The 23,843-nt window shown below is 46.0% G+C and overlaps 1 protein-coding gene across 4 annotated transcripts in view; it reads left to right on the top strand.

Annotated features, from left to right (window-relative positions):
- FLI1 (Fli-1 proto-oncogene, ETS transcription factor) overlaps window positions 1–23,843 on the top strand; it is a 115,951-nt gene that overhangs the window by 6,546 nt on the left and 85,562 nt on the right. For 2 of the 4 annotated variants that reach the window (XM_069468640.1, XM_069468641.1), the window contains exon 1: window positions 880–1,084. The exons of 1 other annotated variant lie outside the window; for it this stretch is intronic. In XM_069468640.1, the coding sequence (XP_069324741.1) occupies window positions 1,067–1,084 (18 nt within the window). In that variant the 5' untranslated portion in view covers window positions 880–1,066. Of the gene's footprint in view, window positions 1–879; window positions 1,085–23,843 lie in introns of those variants that run through there. One more of the 4 variants, XM_069468642.1, reaches the window with a different exon arrangement.

Here is a 23,843-nt window from a genome sequence, read left to right as displayed (position 1 = left end):
ATAGGTGGCCCAGGGTGCGGCGGGTCCCCGCCCTCTGCGGGCGCCCGGAGCCTAGAGTGTAGGCGCGCTGCCCCGGAGGGCGCCCTTCTCCTAACAATGCACGCAGAGTGGAGTCCGCGCCCCCGACGGCGCGGGTCAGCCCGCAACCGCCGCGAATCCGAATAGATGACTGGGTGAGCCGCTCCGGGAGTCCGCCGCGCCTCGGCGGCCGAGGGCCCGAGTGGAAAAATTCCTGTTGGATGCACTTTGTGATGGTTGGTTTGCCTCTGTCTGCGTCCGAATCTTCCCCAGCAGTAGGCGGCAGGTTATCCCCAGCCCCAGTAAACTCTCTCGCCGTCCCCCCCACCCCCAAAAAGTTTGTCTCCGGCTGGAAAAAGCATTAATGAACGTATCTGTGGGAAGAAACGGAAAGTGAATGAGTCAGGAGGGCCACCTTCGGCCAACAGCCCCAGGAAAAGGAAAGAGGCCAAAGGCGTTTGACTGGATTTGGGGGAAGGTGATGGGGGCGGAGGTGGGGGGTGGGGGGGTGCAGACAGCGGGAATCAGGGCGCGGACGCTGGGCGTGGACCCCGTCATTGTTCCCGGCTGGCTCTTATCTTCCAGAAGCAAGTATCCTGTGTGCGCAGTGCATGAATGTATCTGGGCATCTCCGCGTATATTTATATAGTGTGATGCGAAAAGCAGGACCAGCCGAAGGGAGGAAAAGGGGGTGTTGGGGGAGGGAAGACAAGGGAGAGCAGAGAGGAGAGAAGAGAGGAGAGCTCGAGACAGACAGAGAGAGAGAGAGAGAGAGAGAGAGATAGGACTTCCTCCCCGATTCGCAAAGTGAAGTCACTTCCCAAAATTAGCTGAAAAAAAGTTTCATCCGGTTAACTGTCTCTTTTTCTTTCCGCTACAACAACAAACGTGCACAGGGGAGCGAGGGCAGGGCGCTCGCAGGGGGCACGCAGGGAGGGCCCAGGGCGCCAGGGAGGCCGCGCCGGGCTAATCTGAAGGGGCTGCGAGGTCAGGCTGTAACCGGGTCAATGTGTGGAATATTGGGGGGCTCGGCTGCAGACTTGGCCAAATGGACGGGACTATTAAGGTAAGCGCTGGGGCAGTGGACGCGGGGCGGCGGGCCGGCCGGGGCGGCGAGGCGGGCGGCTAGGTGCCGGGGCCCGGGGCCCGGAAGACGTGGCCGCTCTCCCTTCCTTCCGCGCCCCGGCTTTGCGCAGCTCCTCCGGCGCTCGGCTGGAGTCCCACCCGCGGGGCGGGCAGCCAGGCTGCCCACCAACGGCCGTCTCCTCCAACCCCTTTCCCCAAAGTGGATTTCGGCCCCCTCCCGCCGCGCTGCCGGCCTGGCTGCGGGAGGGGTGGCGTGAAAGCTGGGGACCCCGGGTGCGGAGCCAAGTCAAGGGCGGGAGAACTCTGGGTCCACCACTCCCACCCGGCAACCAGGGCGCCCTGGCCCCGGTGCTGGGCACTCGCCGGGCTGCCGGCTTTCTCTCGCCGGAGGCCGAGAGCGGCGGGGGCGGGGGCTGCAGCGCCACCGGCTCAGGTCCCTGCCGGTGGGCCCCGCGGCGGGCAAGTGGGTTCGTTGCGGGAGGATGGGGTGCAAGCGAGTGTGTCGGAGGTCTGTCTGAGCGGGCTCCTCCAGATGGAAGCCGCTGTTTACATGTCAGCGCAGGCTGGTTTGCTTTCTCTCTCGGTACTTCTGTCGCCCAGTTCTCGGCGCTCGGGAGCCTTCGGCTCCCCGGGACTAACGGGCCGGCCTCGCCGCTTCCCGGGCAGGGAATCTCCTTCCCCGGCTCGGTCCGCGCAGCTCCCCGCGGCCCGCTAGGCACGCGCCGGCCGCGGGGGAAGGGCTCTCGGAGCTCTCTTCTCCACGAGCGTCCCTCGCCCTTCAGAGCCGCTCCCCCTGCGATGGCCGGCTCTGAGCCCGAGGCCAGGGTGCCCGCCTTACCAGTCCCACCCCCACCCCACCCCCGCCACGCCTGAGTCTCGGCTGCACAGTGCAGCCCGGAGGGACCGTGAGGGTCTAGGTGCCGCGGCAGACTTCACAGGGCTGACTGCTGTTCGGACGGGGTTTGGAAGTGGGGCTGGGAGCAAGAGGAGGGGACACGTCCTAACGTGGCTGGCCTTAGAAGACCTAGTGCAATGAATGGGAGCAGGAGGCAGCTGCAAGGTTGCCTCGCGACACCAAGCAGAAGTTTGTCTGGAAAAACTATTAGGCTGGTGAGGTGGGGACTGGCAGAGCCCGCCATTGCCCAGAATGCAAAGAAATCAACTCCCCGCTCGGTGCTGAGTGAGAGGAGGCTAAGATGTTGGGCTTAGAGAAGTCAAGAGATTTTTATCTTCTGGGTGGGGTCGCGGTTTTTATTTTCTAAGTTTTTTTTTTTTCTGAAAGTTTGAAATATGCTGACTTAGGTAAAAAGCTACCAACTGAAGGAACTTGAAAATCTGGAGATGAGATAACTGATTGTAATGGGTTAAAGGGAGCCTGTACCAGTCTGGGTTCTGCAAGCAGAGTGAGTGGGTGAGCAGTGGGTGAGAGGATCCTGCGGAGACCTGGGAGTGGGGATCACTGGGCCATTTTTTGCCCGCGTCTCTGCTTCCTGTTGGTGTGTGCATGCAAGTGTCTCTGTATCCCTGGGTTTAGTAATGAGACGCTGCACTCTAGAAAATTCTCCCCAATGCCCCCAATCAGGACACTTACCACTTACCCCAAAGACCCTCTCAAATCCGAAGAGGGTAAAATAGCTCCGGGGTCTTGATGTGGACACCCTAAGGAGAAGTGAAGAAATATCTCCACACTGCTCAGACCTCTAAGCACAGGCCCTGAGCAAAGGGAGGAAGCTGTGGTCTGTGTACCCAGGATGTGCTAACCTCTTGAGATACACACACAGGGATTGGCATGGCAGGCAGCGAGAGCGGACTTGGACCAGGAACCTGGCACTTCAGGCCAAGGATGGGCCTGAAGGTCCTCTCTTTTCATGTTTGGTGGTGGGAGCCGGTGTGCCCATCGAAACTCTCCACCCGAGCACCCTGCCTCTTACCCAGGATACCTGGCTAGGCAGAGTCGCCACAGAGCAGTGGCTTTTCAAGCTATCTTTGATCTCCAACATTTGGTAGGATTGAGTCGTTAGTGTATAATCTGGCATTTAAATTGTGTGAAAGCCACAGTTTTCTGTTCACACGTGAACTTTGGATCTTGGGGACCTCACTCCCACAGTGGTTCAAATACTGAACTTGGAGAGGACAGTGGACCAGGAAGCGGCCAGCTGGCTTCTAGTCTCACCTTGAGAATGCACATCCATTAAACCTGTTTGAGCTTTAATCCTTTCTAAAAATGAAATAGTAGGATAAATTACCTATACAATAGTATTTTTCCAATCTTTTCTGTGCCTACAATGTTATGTTCACATGCTTTTACAAGAACACTTGCATTGCACTAAATCCAGTCCTATACTGATAGAATTCTGAAGACACTATAGACTGGATCTAATTTGTGGGCACAAATCCAGAATGTGCATTTCCAGTTTGAATGGCCTGGAAAAATCACCTTTGAGTGGTTCTGGGATGTGATTTTATGTACCTGCATATTTCTTCCTCAAATATAAGGTGGCATATCAATATTTCAAAATAACCCGTGGGTCTCAGTGCTCAGGAGGTATTCGGTCTAGGAAGCAAGGGAGGTCTGGATTTCTTCCCAGAAGCCCCTTATTTTGTGCATGATTTGCACAACTCCATGTGATTATATAATCCCAATTGTGTTACCCTTCGTTGTAGTAAGTCCTGGTGTGTTACATACTCTTCTCTTTTCCAAGAGCATCACTTGGGAAGGCTCTGAGCATCACACTGGGAGCACCGCAGTTTGTGGGAGCCATACTACTTTTCTTTTGCCATAGATAGATTAACCTGCAATATTAAACAACACCCTTCCCCACCCCTTCTTCCCACATGATATTATCAGTGTTGAAAAGCACATGATACTGCTTGCCACTGCAAGAGATGACCTGGTTTCAAAAACTGCATCTAAGTTTTAGGCAGGCTTTGGTTGAATCCAGTTAATTTGATCTATGGAAGGTTGGCTTGGTGGACACGGTGCCATTACAAATGAGGAGACAGAGGAGATGCAGACATGGTGAAATGGGGAAACAGGGAAATGAACAGTGGGGTTGGAGTCAGAAAATCTAGGTTCATTCTAAGCTCTGCTGCTTAGTTGCTGTGTGCCTTACAGCAAGGCACTTAGCTTCTTGAGTCTGTTTCCTCATCTATAAAATGGGGCCAAAGCACCCCCTGGTCACAAGTCATAGTAAGGATTAAATAAAATCTGATGCCTTAGCTGGATACATCTTAGTTATGACTAACAAAGTCACAGCAGAGCAGAGATACTGTCACTTCGCATCCTTTGCCTGAAAGCAGTACAGCACCTCACAACCAGTCAGTGACGGGAGAGAAAACTGGAAAGAAAGGTTGGGGTTACCGCCAGGCTCTGCAAACCAGTGGAGGGTCCGAGGGTTGATGTGTCAGGTAGACCCTGGAGGGCAGGTTTCCTTTAAGAATGGTTGTGCTGGGAAGGATTGGTCAGAAAATTAGATCACAGGTCTGATTTACCTGTAAATAATGCATATTTCATTAATTCAACAAATATTTATTTATGATGTGTCTATTATGGTTTAAGGTTCTGTTTTATGTGTCCAGGATAAAACATAGACGAAGACTCTCCGGGAATGTACACTCTAGTGAAGGCAGCAGACACATAAAGAAAGAAAAATAATCTCTGTCTGTAGTGATACACCTTCTGAAGAACAATGAAGCAGCTTGGGAATAGAAAACAATAGGGCCACACCAGCCAGAATGGCCAGGGAAAGTGCCTCTGACAAAGTCACAACTGAGCAGAGACACTGTCACTTTGCATCCTCTGCCTCAAAGGAGTGCAGCACCTCACAGCCAATCAATGACCGGAGAGCAAAACTGGAAAGAAAGGTTGGGGTTACTGCCAGGCTCTGCAAACCAGCAGAGGGTGGGAGGGTCGATGTGTCAGATAGACCCTGGAGGGCAGGTCATTGTTACTGGCAGGGAAGGGACACTTGGGGATGAGGTTTGGGGAAGAAGCAGCTGAGTGAGGAACATTTGGGACCACAGACTTGACTTGTGTCCTCAGGAAGGGGCTGCTGCTGCCCTGCACCCCACCCCCTACCTTGTCGCCTTCATAGCCCCTGGATTCAGGAGAACGCCTGGCAAGGGAGACTCTGCCATTCGGTTTATCTGTCCCCATGATCATGCAGAATTGCTCCCCTCAGGTAATTACCAAATGAAGATTCCTGTTTTGTGTGTGAAAAATTTCTACCAAAAAGCCTCCTCCTACTTCCACTGCTCTTCAAATTTAAGTTTATAGGTCGTCAACTTTAGAGCTTTAAAGAAAATTACTTGACATTCTCATTTTATGGGTGGCGAAACTGAAGCCAAGGGAGCTAAATGCATTGTCCAATATCATTCAGCTAATTACTGACAGAGTGAAGGTGAAAGTTCAGAGCTCCTTACCCTTAGGCCAGTGTTCTTTCCACTATGCTATGAAAATGCCATTTGCTTTTTTTACATTATTGTGAATTATGGAATCCTGGGGAGGTGCAAGGGGGATGTGAGAGAGACAGAGACAGACAGAAAAGTCTTTAAGAGAAAAATCATGAAGAATCTGCCACTTTGGACTAAAGACACTGTTGTTATTTAATGAAAAATGTACTACTACCATCCTGAATTATTTCCATACTTAAAGAAAAAAAACAAATCCCAAATTCTTAGATAGAATTTTTACACAACTCTTTTCCAAAATAAATCCTTCTTTTCCTGTAGACAAAGTAAACAAAGTCTCCATTACCAGGAGACAAGCAAAAATATAGTATTTTAACTTAATAACCAAGCTTCTCAATAGACCATGGACAGGTGGGCGCAATTCCTATTGCAACACTTTTAATAATTGGATATTTGGCTATTAGATAAAATATATTCAGATATATTAGAAGTATCTTATGGATCCATCTTCCAGACAGTATAGTATCTAGGTCTTGAATAATAATTGCATTAAATAAGATTTAGGATTTCAATGTCTCCTTCTGTTTGGGGTTAACCAGTTAACTTGGCATTTGTTTTAATAAGTAGTTGATTTAAACCAAGCCTCTTTTTCTAGATATGTAGCATTAGTTTAATGCTAGTACTAAGTTGTCCCTAGTTAAAAAAAAAATTGGGAAAAATTTTTTATATTGATAAAAAATGTTTTTTGGCCTGTACTTAAAACAGTCTTTCTAAGTCCGTGTTTCGCTTGTTATTTTATAACAAATTGAGTAGGCTAAAGGATATTGTTCATTATGTACACACATACACATACAAACAGACACAAAGTATCACAAAACTTTCAACCAGCCATAACAGCTTTTTTAGTAATCTCAGAACTGTGCAGGTGTCTTTTCCTCTGCAGAAGACTACGCCCTGTTTCATTTTCTGTTGCTTTAATGATTTCATATCTGTAGTATTCATGCCATTCGTATAGTAATGCATCAGTGGGATGGTGTTACTAAGCAATGTCATTCTTCGTGTATTACAGTTCTGCTACTGACCTGATAGACCCACCATCAGTAGCTTGTGCGCTGAAATGCTTCCCCAGAGGCGATGGCTGGAGCTGTCTATCCCCACACCGTCACCCTTAGGGCCAGAATCTCGGAAGTTTGAAAAAATTAGGCAATCTACCAAATAACCCTTTTCTGTACTAAGCTAGCTGGCCTTATGGGGGATTTGTAACCTCAGCCTGATAGGCTCATGAACTGACCAACCGTATTGATGCAATTGAGTGACTGTCCCTCAGGGACTAAATAGGTAACTAAGTTCCGTGAAGATGGAACACCGGTGGCAAAGGGGCTGCTGCCCAGGAGACTTCCCCAGACGACAAGCCATGTGCATGTGCCCAGCAGAACTCAGTGTCATGATAGCCCTGAGGAAGGAAAGCACAATTGGAGCCGGAGAGACAGAGAAAGACTTAATGATGATAGATACTTAGGTAGTTCACTGTTTGAAAATCACTTTCACATACACTCTTGTGTCTCATCCCCACAATAGCCCTGTGGGAGGTCATATCAAAAATACCATCACATCTCTATTGTATACGGAAGAAATTAAAGTTCAGAGAGGTAAGGCAGCTTGGTCACGATTACAGCTAACGAGTGACAGGGCTGGGTCCAAGCCCAGTACTTCTGATTCTGTGATGCTTGCTTTTTCTACGCACACCAGCCACATCGCCGCTTGGCACAGGTGGACCTAGAGCGTGGCCTTGAGGGATGTAGGACTTGCACAGGAACTATGCAAGGGCTTGCTAGGAAAGTGGAACACTTTGTGGGGGGTGCATGTGAAGGAGAGGGTACGAGTGGAAAGATTGGCAGGAACTAGATTATGAAGGACCTTAAATACCGTCACAACAAACTTGGGTCTTGCACTACATATAGAAAGGCGGAATCAAAACCTGTGACCAGAGGGACGAGCTACATAGCCGTACAGATCTCTCAGGAGCTGAACCCTCCTATTCTCGCTCTCCTCCTTAGGAAACGTAGCTGCAAGTGACCCCATCGCTTATCAGACGGCACTCGAGAGTGAGCAGCAGTCAGGATTAGACAACCAGTGATAGGTTTAGGCAACCAGAAATGCTATCAGCTGTCTTCAAAGACACCTGCTTATTAAATGTGGCATTAAGGGAGGGAGGAGAGGTCAGATTTGACCAGATGTCATAAAAATGTGACTATCCTTTTCACCTCTTCAAATACTTCTTCCGTCCTGGTGTTCTGGAGACCTCACCATGAGCTGTCCTTTCAGTTGGGCCATCTATCCTGGGCTACAGCTTTAGTTCCTTTTGAGAATGAGTCAGCAGATACACTTGAGAAGAGACAAAAGGAAAGGTTGTTTCCCTGAAACTCAAATCAAATTTCTATGGGAATTCAGACAGGTCTGGCATTCTTCCATGGGTTGGTTGGGCCCATTGCCCCAGTTGAAAATATTGACATTTCGTCCAGGCAAGCCAAAGACTCAGGGTCTTGTCACCATCATTCCAAGTAGGACCAGAGATTAAGTGTTTGGATGCATTTTCAGATAATTCAGAGCAACTATATAGCAGGTTCAAAATTGCTCATACCTACAAACATGAGCCAAACTCTGAAGTATTTAAGGTATTTGCCATCTTTGGGGAACAGTGTGTCTGCCATGTAGTTTATGATCAAAATCCCAGAGCATGAAATTTTTTCACTCCACCTCAAAGAGAATGCAGACCTGAACACTGAAACGCTTTCCCAAAAGCAAGGGCCCTTTACCCAGCCAGTGCTATGTGTACGAGGCAGTGAAAGACCTTAATGTCACATCTCAGTACACACGTGTGAGAAGCCAGAATTACAGGTGCCATGGGAGCTTTAACCTTGAATTTCTAGACACGTGTGGGTTTCACATGTACTACCGTCATCTAACATTCCAGTAGCAGAGTTTCTGGGCCTGAATATATGGGCATTCATTGATTTTATGTGGGAAGGAGTCTGAGAGTGAACAATTTTGCGGTACCATTCCTGTGGCAGCCATGGAAAAACAAACAGATTAATATTATAAAATTACTCAGCTTGTGAACTGTCTTCAAGTTAATGCTGTTACAGTCCATATAAAAGCATGTATGTAGTTGAAATTCTCATGTCTGTAGAGTCATTTTGTTTTTAGATGCGTATCACTTAATTCATACTCATTTATTTATTCATTCATTCACCCAAAAGTTGAATAATATTGCCAGGCACAGTGCTCAACAGAGCATCCGTGTAAATGAATAACAAGACGTTTATGTTGCTTCTCCCAGATTTCTAGAAAGTATAGGCTTCTCTGCTTTCTGAATTTGAGCTCTGACTGCTGGAGATTCCAAAAGAAGCAATGCTCACTGGGGGAGCCTTTGTCTGTGACCTGCTATCATGAGGACATTTAGACACATTTTCCCAAAGGCGGTATCTGGTTTATATTCGCTGCTGCCCCTTCACCCCTGGTAATACGTCCATTGTAAGGGTGTTTTTGCAAAGCCAGAGGTTCAGCTGGGGCCGCTCCCTCTGATTCTCCCTTTCTAAGCTTTGGTTTCTCTGTTTACGTATTACGTGAAAAAAATTACCAGAATTGAAGTGAAAAGATAAACGAGAAACTGAGCAAGAATATTTCTCATTTAGAAGACAAAGGGTAAATGTCTTCTTAACAAAGACTACTTACAAATCAGTAAGAAAAAGACCCCTTAACAGAAAAAAGGCAAAAATGTTATGAATAGGCAATGCTAGGAAAAAATACAAATGGGCAATAAATATATGAGAAGAATCTCTAGCACAGGCATAAAGTCATTCAAATGAAAATAATGAAATTCCAACATTTATGACCTGGGAGGACAGCAGAGATTAAAACAGCTTAACAATGCCCCGGGTTGGCAAAAGTAAAGGGAAACGTCACTGTTTTATCCTCCTTTAGGAATATGGTACAATTTTTCCAGAGGGCAAAATCTATTTGAAAAATTAAGTATGTATACAAATTTCATAATTCCAATTCTATAAATATAGTGTAGATATATATATATGGACAAGATGTTTATTGTAGCATTGTTTGTAATAGCAAAAATTGGAAATAATCTGCACGACCATCAATAGGGGACATGATAAATAAATTAGGGAAGGTTCATGTAAGAAAGCACATGTGACTACTACTGAGTACACCAACTGTCATACACACTCATTTTAAAGGGTCTCCAATGTATATTATTATATGGACAGAAGCAAGTTCCAAAATGTGTGGTCCCATTTAGTTAAAAAAAAATTAGGCACACATATGTAGGATTATTTACGTACAATTTCTACAGGGATATACAGGAGACTATTAACAGTGGCTGCCTCTGGGCATGGAGAAGTAGACTTTTACTCTTTACACTGTTAATTTGTATAGTATTTTATTTTTAATCATTAATATCTATTACTTTTATAATTTAAAAAACTGATTTAAAATATAAAGAGAGACACTTAGAAACAAGACTCGTAATAAAGGGGATGGGCACGGTGACTTTATCCCCCATGTGTGGGTACCAGTGACTGTGGGGGTAAACGCAAGGAGAGGAAGTCAGCCTAGGATCTGAAGATCTGAGTTCTAGGCCTGTCCCCCAAACCAGCTGTGGGTCTTAGGCAAGTCACTTCATTTCTTCATTATTCATGTTAAATGTTTTCTCATATATAAAATGAAAGGATGATTTCAAAATTTCCTTTCAGCTCTCTTGTTCATATGACTCTGACCCTGGACAGGCTTTAAAAACATTTCTTATTGTGGGGTGTGGAAGACTGAACCTCTTGTAGACATTCTGTCTGGTCCCGTGCGACTCTTCTGCAATCCCAGGGCTAAGTTTCCTATTGTGGCACGACCCTCAAGGCCAGTAGAAGGCTGGGCTCTCAGCAGGTGTCAGTGAAGTTCTCTGAGCTGGTTGTTTTTATTGCCAGGTGACACTGGAGCTGTGCTAATCCCTGTTCCTTCATGCAAACTAAGAATAGGGCCTGATTCCGCCCGAAGGTCTTAGATTCTTTTACAAAATTGGATCTCATTTAAAACCCAAAACACATTTGGCCTCAAGTGTCTTTCCCCTGAACTTTTAAAAAATCTTATAAGTAATTGAAAGGAAATTAAATTTATCTGGGTTTGATTCATTTACACTCAACTCTTAGGAAAATAATAATTTGATGTCCAAGAATTTTCAGCCTTTTAATGAGTTTTCTGGAAGGCTTTTTTTTTTCCCTCTTAAAACAGGAAGTGGTGCTGTGCTATGGGCGAACACAGTAACCCCCAAGGCCCCAATTCAGTTGGAAGCTACATTGCCCACCATTTTGCACGGGTCCCCATGGCCCCAGGCAAGGCCTTTCTCTCTCTAGGACTCACCGGAGAACAAGAGACACAATCGCCTTTTCCCTAAGGGGGAATAAAGTAAGGAAGAGCGACTGGAACTACCAGAAGGAAAAGAAGTTACTTATCCAGCTCCGTGTGTCAGTAGCTCTTCTAACCTTTAAAATGTACACTTGATCTTTGTGATAACCCTGTGACATATACAACATTTCCATTTTGGAGACGATAGGTAACTTACCTGGGGTCTTACAGGTAGAAAGTGGAAAAGCAATGATTTCAACCTAATCTTGTTCACCTGCAAAGTCCGTAAAGCTTAGCCACTACGACGCATCACCAGATCCGTATAGTTTAGGCTCCAAACCCTCTATTGAGGACTACGTAGGTTTTGTTATTGTTTGATCCTTTATTTGATTTTATTTTTTTGAGATAGGGTCTTCCTCTGTTTCCCAGGCTAGAGTGCAGTGGCATCGTCATAGCTCACTACAACCTCCAACTCCTGGACTCAAGTGATCCTCCTGCCTCAGCCTCCTGAGTAGCTGGGACTGCAGGCGCACACCACCACACCTGGCTAATTTGTCTATTTTTGGTAGAGATGGGGTCTTGCTCTTGCTCAGGCTGGCCTCAAGTGATCCTCCCACCTGGGCCTCCCAGAGTGCTAGAATTACAGGCATGAGCTACCACGCCTGGTCATGTTTTGTCCTTTAGTCTAAGCGACCCGCAGCCCCAGTCAAATTCAGTAAAGTGCTCGATTCTCCACCACCCTTTACTCAGGAAGGCCTAAGCCCTGTATTTCTCAGGTAAAAGAGCCTGCCTCGCTTTGTTAGCAGGTGCACTGGCGTGAAACTGACGGGTTCTGTGTTACCATACAGAGCCAACGAGGTGATGTGTACAAAGTTTTGTAGCTCAGTAGAGAGGAGCCCATTCTTTGACCTGACAAGCCTTCCTCCTCTACTCTCGTATCTTCTCTTTCTATTTCTCTCTCGCTTATAACTCTTGCTCTCTTTTTCATTCTCTTTCACTCATAAACATGTAAAACTATACACAATTTTTAAAAATAACAGATTTTGGAGGTTTTAAAAAACACAAAGAAGGGAATGTTTTGCAAGGTTAAAAGGAAATCATCGAGAATGGCTGACTTCAGGCTCCAGTTTCTCTTGAATACCCTCTCTTGTTATTTCAAGGCTGATTGACTTATAACTGCATCCAAAGCTACCTCACACCAGTTCCTTTTATCAGACCAAGTGAGACTTCCTGTGGACTGGCCCAGCTTCCTGATATATTTCCTTCCTTTGGCAGAACAAAGAAAACCATAGCTCCAAGGATCCTTGGGAGCAAACACAATTTAGCTCTGAAGAGCCCGTTAATTTATAATTTTCATTCTCGGTGCTCAGGGCCAAGTGTCCACCTTTGCAGTTTCTCACAGCGTTGTGTGCAGCATCACGACGAGCCCCATGTGCCGCCATCAGGGTCAGTGAGCCACTTGAACTCGTCCTGGTTGTAGTTTGATTTCATTCAAAGAAAGAAAATTAGCTCATTCTCCTCACTGACCATGCACGAACACTCCCACCCCGTGCACACATACCGTCAAAGAGTTATGGAGAACATTTCTCTACGTAAGATTTAATCTTTGGTTACCTTAATTCAACATAACAGGTCTGCAAAGAAACCCTCTTATTTAAAGATTTTGGCCTATCTGTGTTTGGTGTTCTAACTCTAGCAATATGCATGTAGGGAAAGAAGCTTCAAAGTGTATCTAAAGGGTCCTCGAAGTCAGTTGAAGAAGAAATTCCAGCAGTTGGGATGAGGTTGTTGCTTTCCTCTTTTGCCTGACCACTGGGCCTCACTATCTCTACTCCTGTTGAAAGACCTTTAGGCATGACCCAGGGTAACAGGGTACACTATTAATAGAGCTGCCTGATTCTCTGTCATATCTCCCGAAGCACCTCTCACACGTTGCCAGCTTATGATACCACCCCACTCCCAATACTTTTAGAAAGTAAGAGGCCATTGCACAGAAGAGATCACTGAGGCTTCAGGATGCAATGTGTCTAAAGATAAGAACCGGGCAAGAGACACCGGGAGCAGAACTCACGTATTCATGCTCCCAAACCCCACATTCCATGGTAAGGGTGTTTTCTAGGGGAAGACATCAAGGCTCAGTGGACCCCGTGGGACGCATGCTTTCTTTGTTTATTGGTCCTGTCACCCGCATGGCCGTCATACCTCTGAGGATTGAAGAGGGTGCTTTCCATGGGCACCACCCAGGCAGCGAGGCAGTCATGTAGCCACCCAAATACTACTCAAGTAAGTTTTTCTCTCTACAAGGATCACTGATTTGGAAAGGGAAAAAAAATAAAACTAAAATGTAGCACCCCTGGCAAGAGGTGTCACTTAAGAGGGCTAATTCATACTGATTTTTCCTAACCCAACCCTCAATGTTAACCATCTCTAGATGAAAGAGGAAAATAACTGAGAAACCATGCGGCATGAGGAGAGTGTGTGCTCAGCCTCACACAGCCTGCCTGGACAATGCCAAGGGGAAGGGTTAGGCTGGGTGACTACACCCGTACAGCCTGGGAGCTTTCTTTTCCCGGCACTGCACTCCGCCGCCAGCCCTGTGCCCAGGCCCGTGAGCAATCAGCAACCGCAGAGGAAAGATAGGTGCATTAAGCTGGGAGCACCGCAGCTCGCTGGGCCCAATACGGCTGTCTGCAGAGAACCACTGACCGGACCTGGGCCCTCGCTGTACTAGCACACTGGGCCGAAGGGCACAAGCACTCTTGCTCAAACAGGGTCTTTGGTTTGTGTAACACAGGACTGCCCTCAAGGTCAGGGACTTGTGAGACACCTATACTTTCTGCACTTTTCTAGAAAGGGGAGGGAGAAAGAGCAGACAACTTTTCTGGAAGTGTCATTTCAGGAAACTGCCATGTGAAGGGTTTTCTCAGAGTGCATTAGGGAAAGCGTCCAGCCATGTGGATTTGCTGCCCCAGGCATCTAAGCTATTCCTTCTGGAGGTCTGTGGATCTCTCCGTCCTTACTGGATCTGTAGCATAGTAAAGGAATTACCATGGCCACCCCTCCCTGCCTCCCCAGGGTTTGCCCCCAGAAGGTTTTGTAGACAAGCCATGAGCAGGCAGTGGGCTGGGTTTGGAGTGCATCAGAATTAATTATTTCTTCCCATCAGTTTGACCCAGACTCTTCTCTGCCCAGGGCAACCTTTTTAAGAATCTTAAAACCCTATGTGTATTTCATGGGAAATTTCACACGCCTGTTTCTGATTCATTTCCAATTAAAGGCTCAAAATACTGGTTTTAAAAGAGCTCTTTGATGATTCAGATTCTTGTTGTTCGTCTTTTTTTCTTCCTAAATGTCCACAGAAGTTTAATAAATGTTGTCCAAACATTTGCATGCTTAATTGTTAAAAATAATTGGAAACAGGAAAGAATGTTTTACTGGTGTGCACAATGCAGGCACACACACGAGGGGAAAAGGAGAGACAAATGCCTCAGTGGACATGAACTTCTGTGGGAAATAAGGAGCGTCACTGAAAGTGGGTGCCTTGGTTTGCCCGTCACTGGGGGGTGGCGAGGCTCTGAGCTCAGATCCTCTGGCAGGGGCAGGGGAGTGTTACATGAGCACGAGAGTCCCTCCTGCTGCGTCAGTGCGCATCAACAGGCAGTGAGTTGAGTAGTCTGTTTTATCAGAGATGGAACAGGTGGGCTGGCATTTTCCAGCTACAAAGACTACTTTTAACTGTCTTCTGATTGGAGGGTGTTGGCTGTGTGCTATTACAACAAGCCTCATTCTCCGCTTCCTCCTCATAGTCCTTAAAAAGCTTTGATGGCAACGCTATCTGGATACACCTCTGTACACCCCAGAGAGTTTCCATCTTCTGTGTATCAGTCCCTGTAAATGCTAAAGTGCACGCTGGTTTGGGTAACTTGAGTTCTGTTGCCTGGTTTTGCCTTCGGTTGGCTGGGGAACAATGGGCAAGTTACTCTCCCTTTCTTAACCTCAGCTTCTCCATCCACACAGAAGGATTAAGACCAGGATGATCCTGTTCTTGTGTGGATTTTGTAGAAATCTGGAGGACTGAGTTGCTTTGAGTTTCTTGAAGAAAAGCATTAATTAATTGCTACAATTTGACTAATTACTGGGTGGCTCATCATATGGTTGCTCTTGTTGCCAATTGTAAACCACGCAACATACCAGGTTCTGGGCCTTATTTGGACTTTTTACTAAAGAGAAAGCACCCACCCCTTTCTCTTTATTTGTAAGGGGCTGGTTAACAGTGTTCAGTCAACTGAACTTATAACTTTGTGTGCACACATTGTAATGTGGGAATGCTGTGTGCTACCAAGTGCTTCTTGCCCAAGAAAGGTGACACAAAATCTTAGTAAGGTTGGCAGTGAGTTTCTGGAGTGTTTTGCCAGATTATCGTGACAGTAGCAGAATGATTCTACAAGAGCCACATGCAGTTTGAAGTTTGAAAACCTAAACTCAATCCTACTTATTAGCTGAGTGATCTTGGACCAGATATTAGCTTCTCTACTCTCTTTTCCTATCTGTAAAATAAGAATAGCAATGATAGTAGTAATAATATTACCTTTTTGATCTATCTTACTAATTATAAGAATCAAAAGAAATATGGAAGTAAAAGTACTTTGTAATTGTAAAGTGCTGTGCAAATGCTAGTTATTATTATCTTAGTTATTATTCTCATTCAGGTCAGTACTTTAACATAACAGATAAAAAATGTTGCTTAAATTGAACCCATTGAGTTGCTTTTCTCTGGCCTTAATGATTCTAAAGATTTGTTTGCATTTGGTTAATTTTGTCAATTAGCTACTTACTCATATCTCTTTGCCCATGTAGACACCATCCTCTACAAATGCATCAGTACAGATCAAACATCCCATATTCCTCCTTTCCCTCCCTTGTATCCGGCCATTGTTCTAGTCGAGAAACTCCCATCCCAATCAATGGGGTTTTACGTAAAAACCGATGGCAGGATATGAGTGTGGCTTCAGGAATTCCAGGCTTGTGCTGCTGATAAAGAGCTGTGTCAAACAGAACACCCCAGAGAAACAAATTCTCCTGTCCGACCTATGCTGCAACACTGTCTTATGAATAGTTTTTACATGGCCACTGGGCTAGCCAGACACACACAGACTGCCTCCGCTCATTCACCTGTGCCCTTCTTCTCTTACCTCCCTGCGTCCTTGTGATGATGAGTTAAGGGAACACAGAACCAGGCCAGAAGTTGGTTAATTCAGAGGGAAGCTAGCATTTTAGTTCTTCAACCTAGGAGGGATGGTAGAACCGAGCTCCCCTGATCAAGGGATGTGAATTTGACTGGGTTGTGATGGTGTGTCTTAAGTGTAGATGTCACTAATAGGTTTAACTGACTTCAGTGTAAGTGAAGGGACAACAGAACAGAGGAAGTAATTTGCCTTGAAGATGATCCTCTGTTAGTGTTGAAGTCAGGAATCGCGGCGGCTCTTGTCTCACCTAATGAGTCCAGCGAGGCTAGCTCTGTCTTTATCTTCATCAGGCATCATTGGCATTTTAGGAAAAGTTGTATTTCTGTCTTTCATGGTACATTAAACAGCCAAAAATGACTGTGTGACCAGAGTGAAGGGAAGGAGAACATTTGCCCATATTCTACCCACACTGAAGTAGCTTAATAATGATGAGTGAAGAAAGGAAAATGAAGTTAACTATTTTCATTTTAAGTGCTCATTCAGACATTTAGGGTTGAGAGTAAGAACTTCTCCTTACATCTGTTTTCTGAATGGGTTGCACTATATATTAGGGTTTTATTCTTGGCCAACATTTAGGATTTCAAAGCCCGTGGGCTGTGACACTGAGCTGCTCAGACACCAGTCTGTAAGTCCTAGGGCCCACAGTCTAGCTAAGGTCAGCCTTATTACTTTTCCCCACAAAAACAAAGACCTAGGTGCTGTATCGAAGGAACATTCTGTGTTTTTCCACACCAGCACCACAGAGTGAAGGTAAAGAGATTAGAGAGTATCTCAAATATATATTTCAAATTATAAAGAACATCTCACACAATGGCATGAGTGCAGCCGTGCAGGAAATTTATTTGACAGTGGTGTCTACCTGTGTGAGGTTGGCTCATATAAAAGTTCTGGACAAACTCAATGCCTACCACCTTAACTATTTCCTGTGTCTTGTCCAAACATTTACAGATTTGGAAATAGCTAATGTAACACTTTCTAATCTTTTCAAGTAACTCCAGATTTCTGGTTTTGAATGTGATTTTGGTGAAAGGGAGCAATAGTATTTTCTTGGGCTATAGAAGACTCAACCATTTCTCTCTTGAAGTTATCCAGGTATGGGAAACTTCATAAGCGATATAGCTCCTGCATAAGTTTTTGGAGAAGAGATTTGGGAAACTTCATCAGTTTATCTCAATCTTTTAAATCCTATCTTAAAGACTAAGGAAAGTGGAAGATCAAGAAAACTGTCTTTGTGAGGTCTAACAGAACTTTCTGCTAAGACGCACTGTCAGATATGGCAGCCCCTGGCCTAGCTAGTCAAGAGGCTGTTGAGCATTTGAAATGTGGCTAGTGCAAAAAGGAAGTAAATTTTTAATTTAATTGAATTTTAATTAATCTAAACTTAATAGTCACATGTGGCTAGTGGCTACTATAGTAGACAGTGCAAGTCTGTATCATTCAAGTCAAAAACATAATTTTAAAATCTGAGTTCTGTCAGAGGGGTATATTTGCACGGATTATTTTTGTGTGAGTCAGCACCGTGTTGTCCACATGGAGACTAACACTTGCATTTACTCTTCTGACTGACGTTAAAGCAAAGCAGAACGAAAAGGGAATGCTCAGCATTATCGTGTTGGCCTGGGGCTGGAGCTAAGGTTACCATCTGGTCTCCTGGCTTCATCACTCATGCCGTGCTGACCTTTGGGAATATAATACTTTAATTCCCTTCTATAAAATGGGGGCATTTGGAATTTATCAAAAATATATTTGCAGATCATGACTGAATGTGTATATTGGGCCTGTCAAAGAAAGATATGGGCATTTGCTCTACACCTTTTCATTGAAAAATAACCTTGGCCAAAGAGCACCCCTGTATGATGTGATGATTTTCATTTGTAAAAACACTGGCATTGTACTAACTTATTTTTAAGGTCATTTTCTGCTCTAATGCTTTGTGTTCTATGCAACCAGGAAAATAGGATTTCCTATGATGTAGGGCTCCATAGTACTAACAGATGGTTTGCTTCCTAGTTCCCAGATCCCTATAACTCTTTGTAGGATTTCTTCTTAAGTATAAATGTGAACAAAGCAACTTTAATTTAGAAAATAGGTAGCTGGAGTGTCAGTCTTTGAAACTCAATTTCTCTCGAGTGAGTGTGCCCTAGGTTCGTACTGTTCTGTGGTTCACTCGGTTCCCGAGATCTACATCCTCGATACTCCCAAGACATGAAGCAGTTTATCTGTTTTCTTTGTGCCCCTCACCCACAGATAATAGGAACGTATGACATGCTACATCTACTGTGGTTGTAGAATTACCATAAGGAATAAAGGCCCCGGTCCTTCTCCCAAGGAGCTCTGGCCTCATTACTAAGGTCTTGCTAAGGAGCAGATCTATAGTGGCTTTTGTCTTGGAAGTCTCCAGGTTCACATCATTGTGAAGGTCAATCCGGTGTCCATCACGGAACTTGTGGCATGAATTTGCGAGTTGAATTGTTTAAAACTAAGATGGACAGACTCCTTCCCCAGAAATGATGCAAAATTCCCTATGGTCCAGCTCTCCAGAACCGTCTTAGAGGTGCCAAACCACTGTGGTCCTGCCTCTTTCTCAGACGCGCCCTCCAGAGAGGATGAGCTACACAGGTCAGCCCCAGGCCCCAGAGATTGCCCAGTGAGAGTCTTTTGTGATCTCATCCTGACTACTTCGTATAGAGCTTATCATTAGTGCAAGAATTCTGTAGCTCATTCATTTTTGGAAAAATCCTTCTTCAGTTTGAAACATTCCACCCTGTCCTTTTCAGATTACATCGAGAATAAGGGGAAGAGTATGCACAGAGTTCAAGTCTGTGAACAAAGTGATTTGGCTACTCCTCTGACCTCATTTTAAGCATCTAATGTTGCTGTGAGCTCCTCGAAGACAGAGACCAGCAGTTTGTCTTTGAGTGCTCAGGACCTGACACATATTCATGTACTTGCTGAGCAGCTCCTACATGCCAGGTGCTGGGCTACAGCAGTGAAAACACAGGTGTGGTTCCCACTTTGACAGAGATTACAGTCAAGCAGAGAAAGCAGGTATTTAGCAAGTTGTTATAAGTATAAAGAGCTCTGTGAAAGGGGAAGTATGGGGTGCCTCAGGAGGGTATAACATGGGGACCTAACCTGGTCTCGGAGGTCAAAGGCTTCCCTAAGGAAGTGACATTCAGGCTGAACCCTGAGCGATAAGCTGGAGTCAGTATGAAGGAGAGTGGGCCTTCGATAAGTCCTTGCTGAGTGAGCGAACGAATGGGATGGCTGCCCGCGGCCTCTCTAAATTAAGTACCCCAAGCTTAGTCATCCTAACCATAGTGCCCCCAGCATTATCGGTGTGTCCATAAGCCACACTTTTCTTCAGTAGGGCGAGTAGAGCGCCATGACGAGGATTGTGAGAGCAGTTACCTCGGAAGGCATCATCAGACTACTGTTCTACTGAGGGCACAGAGGACATGGACTGGGTACTATGCCTTTAATATGCAATGCATTCAGAAATTTCAAGGACAAGAAGACTCCGGAAGGCCGACTTCCACCTTCAAAAATCCCAGCCTGTGAAATCACTTGGTTTCAACTTGATATAACTCCTTACTGGCAAAGTAAGGCAGCTCTTTGGCAAACAGAGCTCTGGAAGCTGTACTCCCTGGCTTTGACAAGAGCTGCTATCTGACCTTAAGCAAAAGCCTGAGTCTTCCTATGCTTCAGTTTCCTCAACTGCAGAACAGGGAGATTCTGCTAATGATAATTTTACCTCGAAGTGATGTTGTAACAAAGATGGCGGTAAAAGCATTTTGCAAGATCAAAAAAAAAAAAAAAAAAAACACCTACTGAACAAGCATGCTATCTATATCTAGTGCTTGCTAGAATTTCAGAGGAAACTCTCTGATCTAAGACTCGAGAGAGGTTAAGAACTGGGATTGCCTATTGAGATCTTTTCTGGAATTGCTGTGCCCTTTATCTCATCGTTGCTTGGAAACAACTGGCAGGAGGTTTCAGTAATGCCGATGATGATGATGTTAACTGAGTAGGGACCAATGAGCCCAGCACCGTGCTGGACACCTCAAGGCGTTCTAGCACTCCACTCCCACCCCTGCCCCACAGAGTGCATCTATCATCATACCCACTTGCCCAGTGAGGGGAACCATGGCGCGTGCCACTCAAGTGGCTTGCCGAAAGTTATGCTGCTGGTAGAGTACGTCTGACACCAAAGGCTTTACTCACTACATATGGGAAATGTTTTGAGCTTTTCAGAATAAGAGCTAAGTGTTGCTAAGTGATTAAACATATACAATTAATTATTCCTGCCCTGGAATACAAGAGTGTTAACATCAGCAGAAGTTTATTTGTGCAATTCTTTTGGCCTTGTGGTGTTCCCAAATGCCTCCACCCGTTTCCTAACTATTGCTGCCTGTTGTTTAACGTGAAAAAAAAAATCTATTTTCAAACCTGTCTGAATAGAAAATGAATTGCATTAAAAACAGTGAAAGCCACAATGAAGGACAAAAGAAACCGAGGAGTCAGTGACATTGGGTGAGAAAACACTACACAAAGTCAGTGGGAATGCGAGCATATAGGCTGTATTTTATTAACAAGATCTTAAACAATTTTTAAGGGTCTTTTTATTACCTTCCCTATCCCCATCACATCTCACTTAGTTGGATGATATAGAGAGAAAACAACATTTCTACCTTCTTGCAATGGAAACAATCTCGACTTTGCTTGTGCCACTTTTATTTCCCCGCCGGGGAATCTGAGAGATGACCTGATTGAATTCTACCGGTAAAGGTCAGGCTTTGAATCCAAGGCAGAGGAAAAAAATGAAGAAAACATTTTGCAATGGTACCCCATGAGTCCTGAGCAAGCTGGGGCCTCTCCTTATTGCATTGTGGTCTGCTGATAAGGATAACATTGATGACAAGCGGAACATTTCCAGGACAAAGGAAATTCCCTGTTTTATTGTTTAAAGGAAGCCACCCTCCACTCAGGAGAGCGAGGTTTGTGTCCCAGGCACAGATTTCCCTGCTAGGGGGTAGGGGAAGCAGAGCTCGGCCCATGGCCTGGTGGGGATGGAGAGCTGCCGAGCTGCTGGTGAATGTGTCTGTCCCCACTTTCATCTGGGGAGCATTTGCGTGGTTAGAAGTCAATAAGGGGTCATTGCAGTTTACGGCATTCCTAGGGTTAGGAACCAGACTGTTAGAAATGGAGGCACATCAGTTGGGGGAGTTAAAAGCCTGATTCACACAATGTGGCCCGTTTAGGAATCATAGCAAAAGCACCAGGCGATTTAGAAAAGTTGATCTGGTTTTGAGTTTAAATTCTGGGCCTCCTTCTCTCCCCACCCATCCAAGCCAAAATGTCAGAAAAGGGCCTGGTTTCCCTTTATAGGGTGCAAAATAAACAGCTCTGCAGCAGCAGGAGAGGCTGTTCCCCAGCCCATGGTGCCAGAGCTGGGGTGGGGGCCCGTGGGGAAAGCAGTTATCCTTCTGTCTGGTTAGTATTTGGCATTGACTTTCATTTTCTCCAACCTCTGTTTTCTAGAAGCCTGTACAGGAAGTACAGGAATAAAAGAGAAGCTGATCTTGGGGGTTTTCTTGCCAGACTTCAAACGAGGTGGATTTTTGACTTTTCGTAGTTTGGGGAGGTATTTCCAAGAGGAAAGGCTGCTTGGGGGACTTGAACCCAGAGACTGAGATCTCGGCCGTGTGCCGTCCAAGCCTGCTGCTCTCCCGGCAGAATGAGTGCTCTGGGCGTCCGCTCGCCTCCCCCTGGGCACTGTGGGGTCAGCTGCGGCGAGCCGGCCGCAGGGCTCTGCATTCCTGCTGGGCTTTGCTTGGTTTGGGTGGGTGTGACCATGGGTTTACTCTGGAGAAAACAGACAAAGAGTCTAAATTGGGCAGGATCTCGCATCTAATGACTTGTTTACAGATCCTGTACTTTTTCCAGTGCAGGGAGGAGGAAGAGGCAAGGGCAGGCTCGTCACTGTGGGCATGGGCACATTGTTGTTTTTCATCCTAAGGAGGCCGGACAGCTTCAGAAACCAGCAGGGCATCTGCCTGGCAGCCAGCAGGCCGGGCGGCACTCTGTGTAATTTTCCAAGGTGGGGAGGAAGCAGCAGCGGCTTCTGCCTCTGCCCACCGGCTTGGCTTCCGGGGCACACACTGCTCCGGGGAGATGCCCGATCCTGCCACATGAAAGGCCCTGCTTCCTCTCACGTCAGCTTCGAGTGATGGGGGAGATTACCCTCTTCACCCCTGCTCCAAGTGCTCCCCAAGCCGGAGTACCCAGCCAGGAATGCACACCCGCGACGGGGCGAGGGCAGCACTGCCAGCCCTGTGTGAGCACAGAGGAGATTCTGAGGAGGACCTCTCTGGTACAAGACGCTTTGGCTGTGAGGTGACATGTATTTAATAATTGCTAAGTGTAAGGAATTCCTTCAAAACAAAATAGTGTACTGCAAAATTTGAGGACTTGTTCTCCCAGATTGTGGAAGTTCATCTGGAGCTCAGAGAGGCTGCTTCCAAGGCACGTAGGTGCCCAGGGTTTACCCAAAGGCAGTGCAAGGCTGCAGGGAGGGCAGGGAGAGCCTGCTCAGGTGCATGCCAGGCGGCTTATGAACATGCCCTTTAGTGCCCTTGCCAACCCACGAGTGTCTATTGCGATTACCATATTCTGATGAGGAAACTGAGGCTCAGAGAGGTTTAGTAATTTACTTAAAGCCATACAGCTGCTAAATGCATCATGCTACTTCCCCTTTGCATCTAGCCTGAACAGCTTACAAGGCGAGACAGTAACCCGTGTGCCTGAGCTCCTCAAACTGAAAAAGGGGTGGTTCTAGGATGCGGTCTATTACCTCTCTTGGACTGTTTCGGTTGGGTGTGGCTTATTTGAAATCGTGCTTCAGAAAAATGAGTTCTAATACATAGTACAGGAGCCCAAACCACAATATATTGCCGACCCTTGTGTCCAAAAGTCCCCTGATGTTCCCATAAGGAACCTTTAAGGGGTGCTGGGGATGGTGTGTGCAGGAAGGTGTTCTTGGGAGCCTCTGAGCCCTTCTGGCAGGGAAGCCTCAGAGATAATGGCATCACCAGAAAACTCGACATTTGGAATGGGACTCAAATTAAGGACACCACCAGCTACACCAACTAACCCAACAATTGAAATATGTAAAAATACAACTGCTCACATTTACTCTATATTTTGTCATTTAAAAACTGTCATGCCTATTAACTCATTTGAATGCTGAGAGGTAGGTAGGGCAGCTGTTACGATTGAAGGAAGAGGCCACGTGATGCAGTGGGGTTGGGTTCTCATCCCAGCAAATGCTGTCACTAGGTGTGTGTGGCCTGAGCAGATCCTTCCACTTCTTGTAGCCTCAGTTTCCTCTTCTTCAACATGAAGGATTTGCTTTCCAAAGCTTCTCAAGCTGTGGGAGTGGGATCCAAGAATGATTCTCCCCAACATCCTGAGACTCCCTGCAAGCTGGCAGGCCTAGACACATGGGGGGGGAACACCCCCACCTTCCCCTTCCCTCTGGCGGGAGTCTGACCAATGGGGAAGCCAGGACTGTGGCGGGAAGGAGTAGGTGGCAAGATTCCTTTCCACTTGTTTCCTGCACCTGGAAACAAGAACAAGGCTATTATTTGGATGACTTATTGTTTGGAGTTT

Source organism: Eulemur rufifrons, chromosome 6 (assembly GCF_041146395.1).
Source record: "Eulemur rufifrons isolate Redbay chromosome 6, OSU_ERuf_1, whole genome shotgun sequence".
Classification (NCBI taxonomy): Eukaryota; Metazoa; Chordata; class Mammalia; order Primates; family Lemuridae; genus Eulemur; species Eulemur rufifrons.
Note: the sequence above shows the minus strand (reverse complement) of the source record. Positions and strands in the feature narration are given on the sequence as shown.